The 16,880-nt window shown below is 38.5% G+C and overlaps 1 protein-coding gene across 1 annotated transcript in view; it reads left to right on the plus strand.

Annotated features, from left to right (window-relative positions):
* The first annotated feature begins 37 nt into the window (after window positions 1–37).
* STIL (SCL/TAL1 interrupting locus) overlaps window positions 38–16,880 on the plus strand; it is a 19,740-nt gene continuing 2,897 nt past the window's right edge. The window contains exons 1-15 of the mRNA XM_010294927.1: window positions 38–69; window positions 1,183–1,290; window positions 2,963–3,078; window positions 3,188–3,375; window positions 4,371–4,618; window positions 5,429–5,512; window positions 5,635–5,721; window positions 7,338–7,485; window positions 8,643–8,767; window positions 9,607–9,721; window positions 10,555–11,613; window positions 12,978–13,143; window positions 13,903–14,128; window positions 16,036–16,228; window positions 16,846–16,880. The exon at window positions 16,846–16,880 is cut by the window's right edge and continues 225 nt beyond it. Coding sequence (XP_010293229.1) covers window positions 38–69; window positions 1,183–1,290; window positions 2,963–3,078; window positions 3,188–3,375; window positions 4,371–4,618; window positions 5,429–5,512; window positions 5,635–5,721; window positions 7,338–7,485; window positions 8,643–8,767; window positions 9,607–9,721; window positions 10,555–11,613; window positions 12,978–13,143; window positions 13,903–14,128; window positions 16,036–16,228; window positions 16,846–16,880 — 2,930 coding nt within the window. The remainder of the gene's footprint in view (window positions 70–1,182; window positions 1,291–2,962; window positions 3,079–3,187; window positions 3,376–4,370; window positions 4,619–5,428; window positions 5,513–5,634; window positions 5,722–7,337; window positions 7,486–8,642; window positions 8,768–9,606; window positions 9,722–10,554; window positions 11,614–12,977; window positions 13,144–13,902; window positions 14,129–16,035; window positions 16,229–16,845) is intronic.

Consider the following 16,880-nt stretch of genomic DNA (forward strand, 5'->3'; position numbering starts at 1 on the left):
GGGAGAAGAGGAGAGGGCAGAGCTGCGGCCGCTTCGCATGGACCCTGTTCTGGCCGGCTCGGATCTGAGGTACCCCCTCCGCGTCGGAGAAACCGCTCTCCCTAGCGAGGGGGGGAAGGTGGTGCATCGCCCCTAGCCCTTCGAGGCCCCTACCCTTCGGTACCGCTCTGCCAGTGCGACTTCTGTTGTAATGAGCTATGGGGGTGTGTTTCGGATCCGTGCTTGCCAAAAGCTAGTGAAAACAGTGGGTCTTTAAAAAAGCTTCCCGTTTTACAAGCATAAATTAGGGCTTATTTTGCTGGGCATTTAGCTTTTAATGGGAATCAATTAACTGTCACTGGAAACATGAGAGGTAGGTGAGTTGCTTAGAGGGCCGCCTTAAAAATAGAGAATGTCCTTTCCTGGGAACTTAAGGAAATGCAAAGAAAGTACCTTGGCAAAGCTTGATGCTTCAAATACCTACAAAGGAAGTCCTCTGTTTTTGTTTGTTAAAAAGCATTGAGCTATTTACCAAATTATGTGGATTGTTAAATGTTTTGTATTTTACTTAATATACTTGGTTTAGGCAACTCTTAAAGAACGTAATCCTGCTGGTGTAAATAAGTTTACATGATTACATATGAATTTCTTCAGGCCTCTGAAGTCTGATTGCAAAGTTTGCACTATATTGTTTGAGTTAAGCCAAGGCTTTATTTCAGAAGTCTTCAAAGCTTAAGTGGATTGAATGCTGACTTTAAAAAGTGACCAAAACCAGGACTTTTGGAAGCTGATCTAATGTTAAGTTTGCTAAATCAAGACTTTCTGTGTGCAATGGGAGTTTTTAATGACTGATAACCTTTTCCTTTCCTATGATATAGCCAGAGCAGCTTTTTCTTGAGCTTTACCTGCAAACTTGTATTTTGGCCTACACATCTTCCAAGATTACGTGAAGGAAGTGTCAGGTGGAAAATGAAAGTTTTGTGTTGACTTTAGTCAACATATAGTTCATACCCTTGACAACTTCATAGGACAAAGTTGATGCTTCATTGTCCTGGTCTTGAAACAAAAAAAAAGTACCAACAGCTTATGTATCCTTTTTGTTGTTTTTCTTAGTGTTATTCCTTTGTTCCTGCTTATAACTGCTGTTTAAAAGTACTGAGCTTAATTCATTTTCCTTTCTTATCTCTGTGATCTTCTTCCCAGATTTGTTCCCGAAAGGATGGTCCCTTTCAGTTTCCCTCTGTCAAAGTGTGCACTTTGGGACCCGATCCCTATGGGTGATGTCATTGGCTCACATATCACCTATTACAGGTATGAATAACCTCTTTTTTTTTTTTAAGTGGCTAAAGGTTAAAATAAATTAAGAATTATATGATTCAAAGCCTCATTTTATCTTCTGAGTCTAGTGTGTGACAAGGCACAAAGGAAAAAGAAATAACCAGTGTGTTCGTTAAAAGTATATAGGGATTTTCATTGGAAAGATTTGAGAATTTCCCTTTCTGTGGTGTATCGCAGTCAAGTGGGTTGGAGGTGCCTCAGTCCAAAGTAACTTACAGTTTCCTTCCCATATGGAAAAGTGCAAAAGTAATCACATACCTGTAGTTTTCTTTAACATGTTCTTCCTTGTCTCTAAATATTTACAGAGTTTTTCTCAATGTTTTTCAAAAACTGGATGCAGGTAGCATGCTTCAAGTAAAATTTAAAACTAAACATGTTGCTTACTTCAGAAATCTGGATTAAAATGCCAAAAGTTCTGATGGTTTTTTGTTTGGAGGCAAATCTGAAGGACTTGTGAATTTCTAGGGCAGGATGCGCCAAACCTGACTTGTAAAACAAATGGAGGGTAAAAATTGATCCTTATTACTTACAAGGGTAATCTTTATACAGATGTTACGTAAATCTTACTGTAGCTATTAAAGCAAGTATATGAGCAAGTATATCCATATATGTGCATATAAGGGCGGACAGCCCTTACATACAGGTCAGAGGGGCCTCCACTTGTCCTTGGCACATAATGCTCTTTGAGTTAAAATTAAAACCTCCAAGTTTTAACAAAGTTCAAAACAAATTACTTTTTATGAAGGTGCTTTACTTAGCTAATCTTGAGCAGGTAGGATATGAGCCATCATCAGAGTATTCACATAAACCAGTAGTTTCACTTTCAGCTTTAACCTCTTTCCAAGTCAGAATCACATAAGCTATCTCAAGCTAAAATAATGTTGATGTATTTACTGCCCTAGACTCCAAACTTATTACCTTTGTTTAATAAATAGTGATTTTTACAATTACTTAATCTTTGTCCATGCTTATATTCCTGTTTCATCGAGCCCAGTCTGCTGCTACTTTAAGCACCCACACTGAATATTGTACTAAAATGAGAGAACACCATGTCAAAATTAGTTCAGCTTTTTGGCCTAGTCTGCTCTTTAAATTTAGAAGACTTTTTAGAGGTTCTGTGTTTTGGTCTAAGTGTTTCTAACTTTTTTACCCTTCTATTAAAATGATTCACTTATGTTCATCTCTAGTTCTGTGCCAGTGTTGCCCTTCAGATGAAAAAGCTTTTCTCTCTCCTTGTTACTTATTCTTCATAGAAAAAGGCTCTTCTCTTTCCTTGCTATTTATTCTCTATAGGGGGGGCGGAAAGAAGTTTCCCCTCTGATGTTGTTTTGCTGGACTAGTCAAGCCAAAATATTCTTGTTGAGATGATCATACAGAGCATTCTGTGGAGCTGCTCCAGGTAAAATAGAGCTTTCTTGAATATGAATGGTTAGGGTGATGCACAGAATGTGAAGTGAAATTCCTCTGAGTTTTTATACAATGTTGCTAAGTCTTGCCTTTTTGTTGATTAGGGCTTTGGCTTGTTTCTGTATATTTTCTTTTCAAAGGACAAAAAAATATGGAAGCTATTGGAATATAATAAATACTACTTAAAAAAGCATTAAAAATAATTTGGGTCTTAAACTTGCTTATTTTCTCTTTTTAGAAACCCAAAGTTATCTATGATGGAGAAAACCTTGCGACTTGCCTATCGCCACGCTAAGCAGCATGAAAAGAAATTATTTTCCTGTTTTTTGCTTGGGACTCTTGCAGTAGATGAAGGTAAATTTAAATGTCAGGTAGACAGACAATATTGGTTGGTTGGTTAAGCTGTTATCAAGGAGCCTGAGTTGTTGCTCTTGGACTCTAACTTTATTTATTTGTTTTAAAGATGGGGAAGGCATAACGCTAACAATAGACCGCTTTGATCCTGGTCGAGAAGTTGCTGGTGGATCGGGCAAAATTCCAACTGCGTCTCTTCCTGGAGACTTTTTGATTCCATGTACAGTTAATGCCTGGGGACCTTCTTCAGATAATATTAGAGTGCACAGTGCTGAAGATATTGGCTTGGCTTTCAAGGTAGGCATCTCTCTTAAACTGTTAAGGTCTCTTAAACAATAAACTGTCTTCTAGGCAGGACACTGGACTATGTACAGGGCCTGATTTCCATCCGCCATCAATTTCAAACACAACAAAGTTGTGGCTGAAGCAAGACTATTTAGTTGGTTATGTGAAATGAGCTGCTCAAGTGTCATTGAAAGTGTATCAGAAACTATTAAACTTAGGTAGCCTTCACAAGTGTTTTAAGGATCACAGAATTTTCAATCTTGGACTAAAATCTTGCTGTCTGATCAAAGATTTTTAGCTGGTCTGACCGCCAAAACCAGGAAGACAACAGCAATTGCAACAAAGTTAAACAAGAAAAAACAGCATTTTCTTTCAAATCTATCATGAATGAGTTGCAGTATTTGCACAATTGTTGATAAAAAGTATTGCTAGGCAAGTGATTTGCAAGAAAGCATGTAATGTCTATGTAGGTTAGTAGTTATAGCTGAAATGTGTGCCTGTCGCTTCTGTGCTCTGCTGTAGACACATAATCTAGTAAATACACCTTCCATTACTTTGAACATTTGCCTACAGTTGTTGTTGTGTGTATTTTATGATACAAATAATGCTTACTTCACACCTAAACTTTCTCATGGCAATACATACAGATGTCAAAATACACATTTCTTGAATGCAAGTAAGAAAACTTTGACAGATCACCTTGAGCCTTCTAGTTGTTTGTATTTTATTAATTTTTATATGATTTAAGTAACCCCAGCTTTTTAAATATATCGTAAAGCAATACTAAGATATGCATAGCTTAATTTCAAGTGTATTTTACATTATTTATTATATTCAGTATAGCCATGGCTTGAGAGACCTGGGTTAACGGCTTTTTATACAGTGCTTCCTGCAATAGCAGCTATGATGAATGATTTGAGTTCCTAGTGTAATACAACTTGAATCATGGTAGTCATATGGAGACAATTTTGTATATTTACTTTTTTTCTCTTTTATCCTGCTTCTAGGGTCTGCAGCACAGTCTGTGCAGTAAAGAATCACTGGATCTTTCTAAACTGCTCACTGTTAGAGCTAATGTTGCTTTCACAGAAAACTTGGATAATCTACATTTTAATTTTCACTGGGCTTCTATTACTGCAGCAAATATCTTGGAATACACTCCCGTGAAGTCTGTCCCAATTATTCCCACAGCCCTAGCAAGAAATTTGACCAGTCCTATGAATATTGCACAAGTTCAAGGAACTTATAAATGTGGGTGAGTAAAGGGCGACACTAAAGCTATCGAAGTTGCCTGCCAGTTTGTTTCATTTCATAAAGCAGCTAGGTAGGCGAGATCTCAACCAGTGCTTTGCTTTTTAGTAAAATAACTGGCATAAAAATAACCTAACTTCTTGTACTTAGAAAAATTTAAAATGTTATAAACAAGAAACAGGAAATGGGGTGGGGCAAAACTCTCAACTGGTTCAGTAGGAACCTCTCTTGCCTTTGACTTCGGTAGAAGGATCTTCCTACTGGGGCAGGGTGACACGCCTCCAGTTAGCATAACAAATATAAGCAGCATCCATCTTTTTAAACAATATCAGTGCTTGCCCTAGAATGAGAATCAGATTAATGTGAACCAAAGCTTTTTCTGTTAATCATGCTTATAAGATAGTATTGGGGAATTGTCATTCTGAGTGATAACTAATTTAGTAGGGTGAGCTAAGGATAGATCAGGGCAATAATCTGAAGCAACTGAATGTCATTTTATTTGGAGAGAAACCTTGTGAATGCCTCTCTGAATGTTAACTCTCCAAATTTAACATGACATACACTTCTGGATTTGTTGTGAATACCATAATATTAAGCAAATTTTTGTCCTTGATAATTCTTTGATACACAGGGAACTGATGAAGAGCTGAGGAGCTGCTGTAAGTGTGGAGGAAGAATGGTTTTGATTTTTTTTGTGTGTGTGAACTTTTTTCTTACAGTACTTTGTAAGCTTGTATTTGTCTCTTCATGATTTTTCATGAGAGACTGCCTTCCAAAATACTAAAAAAACCCCCCAAATTCTGCTTTCTTTCAGCTACCTTACTATGGACCAGACACGAAAATTGCTTTTGCTGCTCGAGTCTGATCCCAAGGCTTATGCTCTGCCATTAGTTGGAGTGTAAGTTTTTGACTCTGTTTGTACAGATTAATAGACATTGATTTGAGATGTATTTGAGGAATTACATTGTGGAAACTTGGTAATGGGACTGTCTCTAATTGGATATTTCTTCTTGCTTCTAGTTGGCTGAGTGGAGTTACTCATATCTGTAGTCCTCAAGTCTGGGCCTGTTGCTTGCGATATTTATTCAGTTCTTCAATTCAAGAAAGGCAAGTCACTTTTATTTATAAAACATAGAAGCTATTGGCTGCCTAAAAATGAAATCCACAGAAATGCATGGAAACATGGGCTCTGCTGAGAGAATTCTCTGATTTGTATGTTATATAGGAGGTAAGGCTGTTTTAATTGTTCTTTCTGGTTTTGACTTCCGCCTCACAAATTTTCTGTGACTGAAGTCTTAGAAAGCTGGGCTGATATCTCAAAGATAGAAGAGGGTGAACATTAATATCATTAAGGCCACTGCATTTTAGTTTAAATAAGAACCAGCAAGCAGGAAACAGTAATTTAAACAGTGGTGGGGAGTTGGTTTTGAACTTTTCTTATGGGTGTTTTCTCTGACATAGGCTTTCTCCCTGGTTGTATCTGACCAACATATTAAAGCATCTTCATTAACACTGTCTTATTATGACTTCCTGCTAAATACTCTGTTTTTATGGTTTTTGCATTCTGGTGGGTTTTCTCATTGTAATATTAGTAGATTATCATTCCTCATTCTCTACATCTTTACACTTGTAATGTTTGCCAGGTTCTCTTTATATGGAAGCTGGGAGGGAGTTCAGGTGTTTATAGTTTAAAACTGTTCTTCAGGTAAATGAAACTTTAAAATACGTTGTATGCATAAGATTTCTTCTGCTTGACCACGCTTGCTTTTAAGTCATGAAATAAAACCACATTTGGTGAACAGATGTGTCTGTAATTACAGAATAGACTCTTTTCTCTTAACAATTTAAATACACCCAAATACAGATAAGAGCCCAATTAGACTATTAGATAGGCAAGTTAGATGCTTGGCTCTCGTTAACTTTCACTGATTCCATCTTGGAAGTGGATTAGGCAAATTTGATGAACCATGCAAACAGAATTAACCTCTGCAGACTAACTGCTTAATCTGTGCATCATACATTTTTAACTCTTAAGTTTAACTTTAAAGTTGTGTGTGAATGTGTTTTTCAAGGATCTTGTTCCTCTTACTTTCTCTATCACATATTATTTAAAGACACCTCCCCCCATAAGCGTATTACAATTGCTATAAAAAGAAAAATTGTTCTGGAAGTGGTACTACTTCTTCCTGGAAATGCAATTTATTTTCATTATCCTTGATCTTTTAATGTTGAATGTTGACTGTTGTTACTCACTGTTCTCAACCTGTGGAAAAAGCTTTGATATAATTTTAAAAAAAAAAATCTGTTTGCTAATGAGCATTCTTGGAATGTTTAGGGATAAGTGAAACAGTGTCTTTATAGTACATCATCAATTGATTTATAAAAAAAATAAATTACAGTGTCATTTTTACAGATGTTTTCCTCTATGCTGTGACTGAAGTCTTCTAGGAATTCATTTAAGGTACTAAGTGATCCTAAAGGTTTGAACTAGCAAGTAGACAAATTATTCCCATTTCTTTGCTTTGCTTTGGTTCTTGCATCACTCAAGATGTGGCATCGGTCATAAGTACATCTGTTCTATCTACAGCCCAACACCGCTTAAAATGCAGTGATTCACCAGTTTGCTGAACTGTGTGATAGTTTGCACAGTATCTTGAGAAACTAAGGGCCTTCTTCCTGCTTCTTAATTTTTTTTTAAGATGTGGGTGTTTTTTCTGTTTTAGGGTTTTTTCGGAATCTGGGAGTTTTCTTATTGTGCTTTATTCATTGACACACAAGGAACCAGAGTTTTATGAGTGCGTTCCATGCAGTGGACAGACTGAACTAGGGTTTCAGATCTTAACTTGCAATGAAACAGTACACCTCTTCAAAGTAAGTGGCTTGGTTTCCTACTGCATCATGGTATTTTAAAATTTGACTTTATTGTGAATCCTCCTTTAAGTACTTACGTTAGATGTGACCCAAATGGAACTGCAGTGTTTGAAAATTATGTAGCTCTATAAAGCTACCTTTTTACACTGATTACTGTAAATTCAGAGTTTGCCTCAGATTGAGAGATGACCTCCAAAGTCAGGAACTGCTCATTTTTCTAACAGCATTAAGAATCTGTAGTGTGCTGTGTTGGGCTTGGTTAGTGCTCCTTCTTACTAGTAACCTTTTGGCTTTATAAGCAGAGATTCTGATTTCCTATAGCATTTGTTAATCTGGTATGCTATGAGCATGCCGGACACATCTGACCACTGCTATGGGTGATACATACCAGTGCTTTCTGGACAGCAAAGCTACGTACTTGTGCTTTGCTTGAAGTTGAATGCAAAGGGAATTTGGTGGTTACTAATCTGCAGATCTCTTGCTGCACTACAGTAACAAAGCAGGAACAGTTTTATCTTTGTGCAAAGTAACTCTTTGAAAGAGTTTGATCATACAATGTCTGGGAGATGACCAACAAGGTTTGAGGAAATTCTGGGAAATCTCTGTGTTTTCCTGGGCTTGTGCAGAACCTGAAGTTGAACTGTTAATCTGCTTAATATGTGCTCCTATACTTTGGTAGAGAAGCAGCTTGTGTAATGTGTGTCCTGTGCTGTTCTCTCTCCAATCAAATTTCCCTGTTCAGGGCTAACTCCCATCTTTAGCCTAGGCACAGCTTAGCTTTCTGAAGATGACAAAGCTGTTAGTAACAGAGGCTCACTTCTGTTGTCTCCAGGGCTTGCCCAGCTGTGGTGTGTGAAACGGTATAGGAACAGTTGCTGTTTCCTATAGTGGTCAAGGCTTGTGGAAGAGTATCTAAGCAGTTACAGCAAGGAAGCATCTGCTCATGGCTATAATTAGGCCAACTACTTTAGAGTAGCAGGGGGAACAGTGTTAAACAGGAAGGGAAGTTGCCTGCCTCCTTGTAGTGGTGAAAGAATTGAGAATTGAAAGTAGAGGACAAGCAGTAAATAATCAGATATAAACATCCTTAAAACTATTTCTTTGGGAGTAGTACCTCAGTGAGTAAAAGGTGAAAGTTTCATGCTTCACAAATACAGGAAATTTCATTTCAGAATGTTGAACCTTCAGACAAGAGCCCTCTCCAGTTTGAGTTGAGTGCAGAAAACCAAAATGCAGAAACTGAGTTTTTCAGCAGAGTTTGCAAGAAACTTCCTGTCAGAAGGTAAATCTTTCAGATGTCATTTATAGACAAAAATTAAAAATTCATTGGATGAGTTCTTCTGACCTCTGCTATGCAGGTGTCAGGTTAGCTGTGCCTATAGTGATCTCCTTGCATTAAAAGTCTGTGAATGAGCTTCTGTTTATTCCTAGAGTGTTATTCCTCAAGGCGGTCAAGCTGACCATATTCCTAGAGAAACTACTGGTAGTTCTACTCTTGATACCGGTGCTTGTAATTTGTATGGTGAATGTTTCTAAAAAGGCTTCCTTGCTGATGGTACTTAGTGCACGGTACTGAGCTTTCTGTGACATCTGTCCTTTGAAGCAAATCTCTAACTGAAGTCTACATAAGTTGGTGAAAATTCCTTTTTCCTTCTGACGCTTCAGACCTGCGAGACATGGATAGGTTAAAACTTAGGGATTTTTGAGAACCTGACTATCCATCAAGTTTTTATCTGGCTGTAAGACGGCCTTTATTTTCCTTTAAACAATGTTTACTGTCAATTTAAACAATCTTTACTGTCACACTCCCTATCTTTCTAATATAAATCAGTGCCTTGCTGTTAGAATGTCACTTAAAAGGTGTGCATGTCTGAGGATGAGGAGGGAGGGTTAGTATCTTTTTTTGCCCAAAAGCAGCATTTGTATTTTCACTGTTTGGTCTTAGATCTGTTTGCTGTGTGAGCTCCCTAGCTAACCAGGGAGGAGATGTATAGCAACTGCTTCTTGAAAAAATGATGCTGATACTGCACTGTAGGTGGCACAGTGAAAAACGTGAAGATCATGTTACTGCTGCCAAATCTGACAAGCAAACATTTCTAGTTTGATTTATGTTGGTTTTAGTCCTTCCCAAGGCTGTTCACCCAACAAATTGTCAGCGAGTGATCACGACTCTGGTGTAGAAGATGAGGATTTATCCCCCAGACCAATACCAAGTCCTCACCCAGTGAGTCAACAGGTAACTAAGTAAATAATTGCTTCAGGCTTCTTGGACCTTAGAAGATGTGACACTTAGAACAGCAAAACTCATTGTAAGGGGACCAGAGAGTCTAAAGCTTCTGTCTCCAAGTGCTAGCATGGAAAAACAGAACTGAAGAAATCGACCAAGGGTCCCAACTCCTGCTGTCATCAACCTGCCTTTGTGCCAGGATTATAGACACTTCGATTTCTGTGTATGCTAGGATTTGGGAACAGAAATATGTTCTACTTTGGGACTCTTGCTACCATTAAATGGAAGAGTTGTGATGTATGAGGCAAAGAGGGGGGCTGAAAATTCCTTTCTTATGTATTTCTGAGTAAAAGAAATAAAGATCCACTAGTCTGTCCATTTTTACTGAAGCATATACAAATATAATGAAATAGCTGCAACACAACATACTTGATAATCCACAACTGTTGCACTCTTCTAGACCTATGCTGTATGGGGGCTGCTGTCTTCTGGGTCTAAGAATAGTAAGAGGGAACATATATTCCACTTCCTGAAAGAGAAAGGTCCATACTCTGAAATGTGCTCCATGATAACGTGGAGCATTCATTTGGTAGACATGGCTATTATGCCATATGAAAGCAATTTTCTGTTTGAAGAATGATCCTGGAGATCTTGCTGCTTTTTCTGTATCTGGATTCTCCAGTCTTTAGAAAAGTATTCGATGTGTAGCTGGTTTGGAGCTGGTAATGGTCATATACTGATTTTAAATGTAAACGTTTTATTTGATGAAATTCTGCATGTGAAGAGCAGAAGGACAATATTTTAAAATTATCTGAATCTTGCTTGTGTAATCATCCCTTCAGGTTACCAGGATCTTTCCTTCAGTTCCTGAACTGTCACTTGTTTTGGATGGGAGTTTCATAGAATCAGGACAATTGTCTAAGCCTGTGGGGACTTTAAATGCTAAAAGTCTACCCTCAGTGCTACATCAGCCTATTAAAAAGAAATGGTGTTTGGGATCCCCGTATTATCGCACCCAGTGCTCTGAAGACAGGCAAAACTTTTCTGCTAATATGGGAGATCCCTCTTTGAGGCAATTACCAGGCAATTTAAACCAGAAAATTCCAACTTCGAGGCCTTCAAGAGGAAAGCAAGCTCTACTACAGCAACAGTTGCACTGTAAGAAAGCTTGCCCTCCATCAAGAAAAAGTTCTGGATCTTCTTCTCCTTCAACCCCTTGTAGTGGGCCTTCCCCAGATACATCTGTGGATCATCCCAGAAGGCCATCAGAAAGACTTGTATTAAGTCCCGATGGAGTCGCACAGCAGGGAGAGCATCCAATTAGAAGAACATTAATATCCAGTTCCAAGCAGCTTCCTGCTCTTACGCAGCCACTCCTCTACACCTCTGCTTTTTCATCACAGAGCTGCAGAAGACCACCAGAACTTCAGGTGCCAGTGCAAGTGCCGCCTTGTTGTCCAGCCAGTGCATGCAGCTGTCAGTTTTCTGCCTCTGTCCAGCATAATCTGATAAACTCGTGGCAAGAAATTGGTAAAATGAGCCCCAAACATGGAGCAGAAATTGAATCAGAGATGGCTCAACACAATCCATGTACCGTGCTCCATCAAAATACCGTTTGTCCAAATATTTGCTGCAATCCAGGATATACCACAAGCAGCCCTATAAGCATGGGATATCATGGGAAAATGGGGAACTGTTCTCTTGACAATAGCTTAGCACCTGGAGCAAGACTGCCTTCAAGTGCAAGCCCCGCTAGTCCACAGTTTTGTGCAGCTCACTCGCCGTGCCTCCACATGCCCGCTTCTAAAGCAGGATCAGATAATGGAATGATGGGATTATCTCCAGATGCCTACCGGGTTCTTACAGAGCAAGATAGACAACTCAAATTACTTCAAGCTCAGGTTTGTGGAAATGGCAGCTTTCTCCTCTGCCCTCTTAGTGATTATGCTTTGATAGATCCTTCACCAAAGGAATTAAATTAACTATTGTCAATCCTTGTTGGAATGAGAGATCCTGTCATACCAGGTCCAGTTTGGGGATGGAGGAGGGTCCTGATTAGCTTTTCTAATTGGTGTCCCTTAAAACAAATGAAAACTATTTCACTCCTGATTAGATTTTGCACTTATTTTTATTGTATTTCCATAACATGTAGATTTCCCTTTTAGCAGCATGCTTTATAATGCAAACGAATACGCCTTCTATATAAATGCTTTCCTATATATGTGCTTGTCTATTAAAAAAAAAAAAAATACTGCGTAGGCCGTAGACTTTGAAATTATTGTAAGCATATGGATGAAGCACAGAATGTTCTTATGAGTTGCTTTGCCCACCTTCAAGCCTGCAGCTTCTGAGGCTATTGAGGCTGTTACTTAGAAAACTTCAGTTGTCTGCAGCAGACTGGGAGATGTTTGTTGCTGGGCTGAAGAACTGGGCTTTGTTGGTCTCCCCAAGTTCTCTTTTGATACCAGGTTATGTTTCTTCAAAATATTGAACTCGTGAATTACGCTCATGGCCCGTATTTTGCAGGGTATGATTTGGGGCTGAAGAGCTAGAGTTTAAATTTTGCTGCTGGTGGTGAATGATAGGAATAGGAAAGTTGGTACAGTTGCTCACAATGCATATTTTTCCTGCCTCAACCAGAAAATTGCAACTGAAATACACTTTAGAGGTAGTTGCTGCATGTAAAATCAAGCTCTCAAAGCATGCGTTGGGCATGAAGAAGGGAACCCCCTCATTACAGTGTAAATGCAGCCTTCACTGTTATGATATTTCTCCATGGAGCTGTGAACTAATCGGTGAACAGGGTTGGATGCAAATACGAGTGTGAAGATTGCCTGGGCAACCTTAATTTTATCATTTAAGTGCTTAGTTTTGTAATTAATACAAAGTCAGTTGAGCATGGTGTAGGGACAGTTGGCATATGAATACTTGGCTGATACCTCCGTAAAATAGGCTTTGTATATGAATGAAAGGGACAGAGATTACTTCCAACAAGTGTAGTGCAAATAGGCTTTACTCAAGTTGTCTTGGTGTAGTTCTGCCAGCATGCATAAAACCTCTTCTTTGCTAGCTCTGCCAACATCAGAATTGGTGTGTTGATTTATGGTGCATTCACTGCTGAGAACTGGAAGGGTATCAGACTTCTGTGGCAATGCAGCTTGGATTTGAATCCAGACCTTAGAGGAGCCTAATTTAGTAATTCACTTTTGCCTATTTTACTTTGTATTTCATTGTACAAATTATAACTTTCTGATAACCGTTACAGATCCAACGCTTATTGGAAGCACAGGCTCGTCAGGCTTGTTCCTCTGAACCAGCTGCAGCTAGCCATGCTCTGCAGCCTGAGAAGCAAGGGGACCTTGTTTCTATGGAAACACAGTCCTCACCAGCGTCGCACACAAGGAAAAGTGTGAGCATTGCTGTGAGCACAGGTAACAATCTTTAAAAATAGACTGGCATCACTTTTTCTGCATGTTTCTGTGATTTGCTTAGGCGTGAAGGGAAAGTTTTGCAGAAATGCTGAATATATGCAAATATGTACCTAGATACAAAAACCAGCTAAGTTCTCTAGGTGTTATTTGCAAGTTTAGGCTGGACCTACTTTTGTCTTTGGGCTGCAATGGCAGTGATTGCCATCACTGGAAGGATGATTTTTCCAATAGCTTTAGTAAGGTGTTCTATTTTAATCTGTGCCTTATTGAAAGAAAAAATCCACATCTTTTTAGTTAATGCACTGTTTTGAAAAGTAATAGCTTCTGGTGTTCCATTAAATATATTATTGATGTTTTTTGTAAGTCCTGTTTTCACATGCATGGAGAGGAAACCATACTTGCTTTAATTTTAGCAGGTTAGGCAGCTGTCTCTGTAAAGTTACATATTAATGTATTGGTTCCTGTTAAATCCATGGAAATATTGTGGTTAGTCTGATGGAAGCTTTCAAACTGGCTCAAGGTCAGTGCATTAAAGGCTTTAGTACAACCATTTATTTTCATCAAGTATGCTTTGGAAGAAACTGGGACTTGAATGATGTTTTGGCAACTCTTAGCTGTTCTAAACCCTGAATTGCTTTTAAAATGGTGAAAAAAAACCTGAATGTGAGGAAGTGATTCCTTTAGCTTTACAAGGCCAAAGGGTCTCAGAAGATAGTAATGCTGTCTTTTAAATGGGTAAATCTCTGAATTCTCTTCTAGGTGCTAGCTTATTTTGGAATACAGCCCCAGACAAACAAAACGACTCCATACCACAAGGAAAAAAAGAGGATGAAGAGATTTCTAAGGAAGACATAAATATTTCAATTAATGCTGAACAAGATGCAAGTAATACAAGTATTGCTTCTTCCTTAAAGGCAGTTGACATGCCCAGCTTTGTAGACAGTATTCATCTTGTAGAAGAAGGAACTAATCAGAACACTCCCCAGTAAGTAACCAGAAATGTCTTATGCTCACATAATAAGCTGAACTGCCTTTCATAAGTTACTACTCTCATAAATTTTTTTTTTTCAGGAATTATAGATAGTTACTTGACTTCAGTTGTTGTGTTCTTTCCCATCTTTGTTTTTTAATTATGCTTCGAATTGTACAGCTCACCAAAACACAGTTGCCTTTGGAGTCTGCATTTATGTGTCACACACGTTTAGCTAGCCTACCTATCAGCAGCAGCTGATGGCAAAAGCCTTTAACTTGGAAAAGCATGTACAGTGCTGGCAGCGTTCCCCTTCTTACCTTGAATCCTGATGGGGGAAAGGGGATGGTGCTGTAGTCAGTTGTTTTCCTGCAGTGGGTTTTCCCTGTCAGCATTCAGAACCCTGTCAATTCTGAGGGGCTTAGGAGGAGAGGTTTATGATTATATGACTATTTCCTGAATTTCTCTACGTTTTACAGCTAATTACTTTGTGTGTAGTGAATGCAGGTACCAACTTCACTGCTCTTAATTATTCTTAAGCTCAGGTTCTTTAGCGCAATGACTAATCTCAGATTAATTTGGGAATCTATTTTAAAATATATATTCATTATCTATATGGATGTTATTTTTACACAGGGAATAGCACTTAATGATCTAATATTCTCTAAGCATAAAAAGCCAAAGGAGGAGGAATACCCTTCCAGTTAAATTAGATTTCTAAAATAATCATATTGGGAAAGATGATGATAATTAAGCTATAACTTACTTTTATCAAGGACTCTGAATATTTATTATCTGCAAATGTATAGTGTTACCATAAATGTTACTGATTCAAATCAGTCTTTTGAACACTGTATTTTAGAGAGATGCCATCTTAAGGTTCTGGATTCATAAACCTGTAAAATTGCTGTATAAGTATCTTATAGTAAGACTGTAGAGCATCACCCAGATTTCTTGGGGGGGCGGGGGGAACATTTTTGGGAATGATGAATAATTGCTAGTGTAACAGTAACTGATAACCTACATTGACTATCTAGTATGTCACGTGATTTAAATCTTATCGCTTTCAACACAGGCAATTGATCAGTGGAGTTCTGAAATTCCCTTATCTTACACTTGTCTCCTGAGGAGGAACAGGAAGGGGGAGGAGGGTCGCTTAAGGATCTCTTCGGGATGATAGTACTATTGATATGTCTGGCCTCGAAAGGTTGATGCGATGCACACACCAGCTAGCTAAAGGGGATGCAGAGCATCACATTGTAACTCGTTCTAGAACATTTACCCTTTTTATCTGGAAACTTCAGGATAGATTATGGTTCCTCTTTCAGATCTGCTGTTGAGAAATATTTCAACTTAGGTGTTTGTTCAGTTCATGATAGTGTGCACTGGTATGTGTGTAGTTGTAACAATGTCTTTGAGAAGTTTTTAAACTACCACAGGAATCTCATTATCAGTTACATTGGTAAAAACAACTTTTTGAATAAGTCATGTTTCAGAACATATGGAAGATACTTACTCCTGAAGGCTTGTAAGTGTCCATAAAAATGCTGAAAACATAAGACAAACTCCAAATTGCTAATAACTCTAATTTCATCTGCTTTAAGGTTAAGTCACAGTGTGTCATTAAGTTTTGGCTAGTCCAGAGAAGCCATTGCCATTTTCAAATCCTCTTTTGAAAAACTAGTCAGGCTGTAACACTGTGAGGTGTATTTCCTCAGTCCTCAAACGACTTTTGAAAGAAAATGGCTGCAGAAAGGAGCAAAGCCTCAAGCAGGAGACAAACCAAGAAATGTTAGGATCTGTTTCCAGTACTCGATTTTTTCTCCTTTTCTGGTGTTCATGAAAAGATAAGGTACACATGGTGATACTTGTGCCTCTTCTGTTTCAAGGAAATATCTAGCTATCTTGGTGTTCTCTTTCAGAACTGGAAATGTTTCCCAAGCACTTGTTCGCAGTTCATCTTTGGAAGAAAGTATTAGCGTGTCCTTACAGAAAGAAACAACAGAGGGAGCCAGCAGCCATGTGGTGGTAACAAGCGAGCAAAACTCAGAGCCACCCACCTCGTTGCTGCCGCGGCATCCATCAGAGGATCAGAAGCTGTACCAGGACTTACTGGTAATTCATGTAAACTTGGTATTCTGCATTGAATGCAACAGTCAAAACAGCACACTGATGAAGTTATGACATGGTATTGGCATGAATGAAAACTGCATGCGGTTTTCAAGTTCACATGTTATGCTCTACAGAGATGTTTCAAGACTGTGGTTCTTCATTTTTTTTAAAGTTTAAGTGGTTATTCTGTACTTCGCTCTTCCATGCATACATGGAGTACTGTCTACTGCCTAATAAATAGTAACTGTTTAGTTCAAAGAAGTTATCAGTTGATAACTTCCCAAATTAGTGCCCTTTAAAATAGCATTTTACCTTTGACTCCCTTAAAGGGCAGATACTTTAATTCTGAAGAATATCAGTATGTGATGTGTTTAAATTCAGAACAGACTCTTACAGAAAGCCTGAGATATAAGATATGCCAGTGTTTGACTACACTGCTGTGATTGTACGTGATTGCATCCAAAGTGAATCTGAATTTGGCTTCTTTTGTCAGAACAAGCTGTTAACACATCAAGTTGTATTTTAAGTTGCATAAGAATAAACTAGGATTTTGGTTTTTGACAACAACTGCATGTCATGTTTTTGTCCATGTGGTCTCTCCCCTGCTCCCTTTTCTGCAGGGCCAGGTAAACCACCTCTTAAAGTCCTCGGAAGA

Source organism: Phaethon lepturus, unplaced genomic scaffold (assembly GCF_000687285.1).
Source record: "Phaethon lepturus isolate BGI_N335 unplaced genomic scaffold, ASM68728v1 scaffold32509, whole genome shotgun sequence".
NCBI lineage: Eukaryota > Metazoa > Chordata > Aves > Phaethontiformes > Phaethontidae > Phaethon > Phaethon lepturus.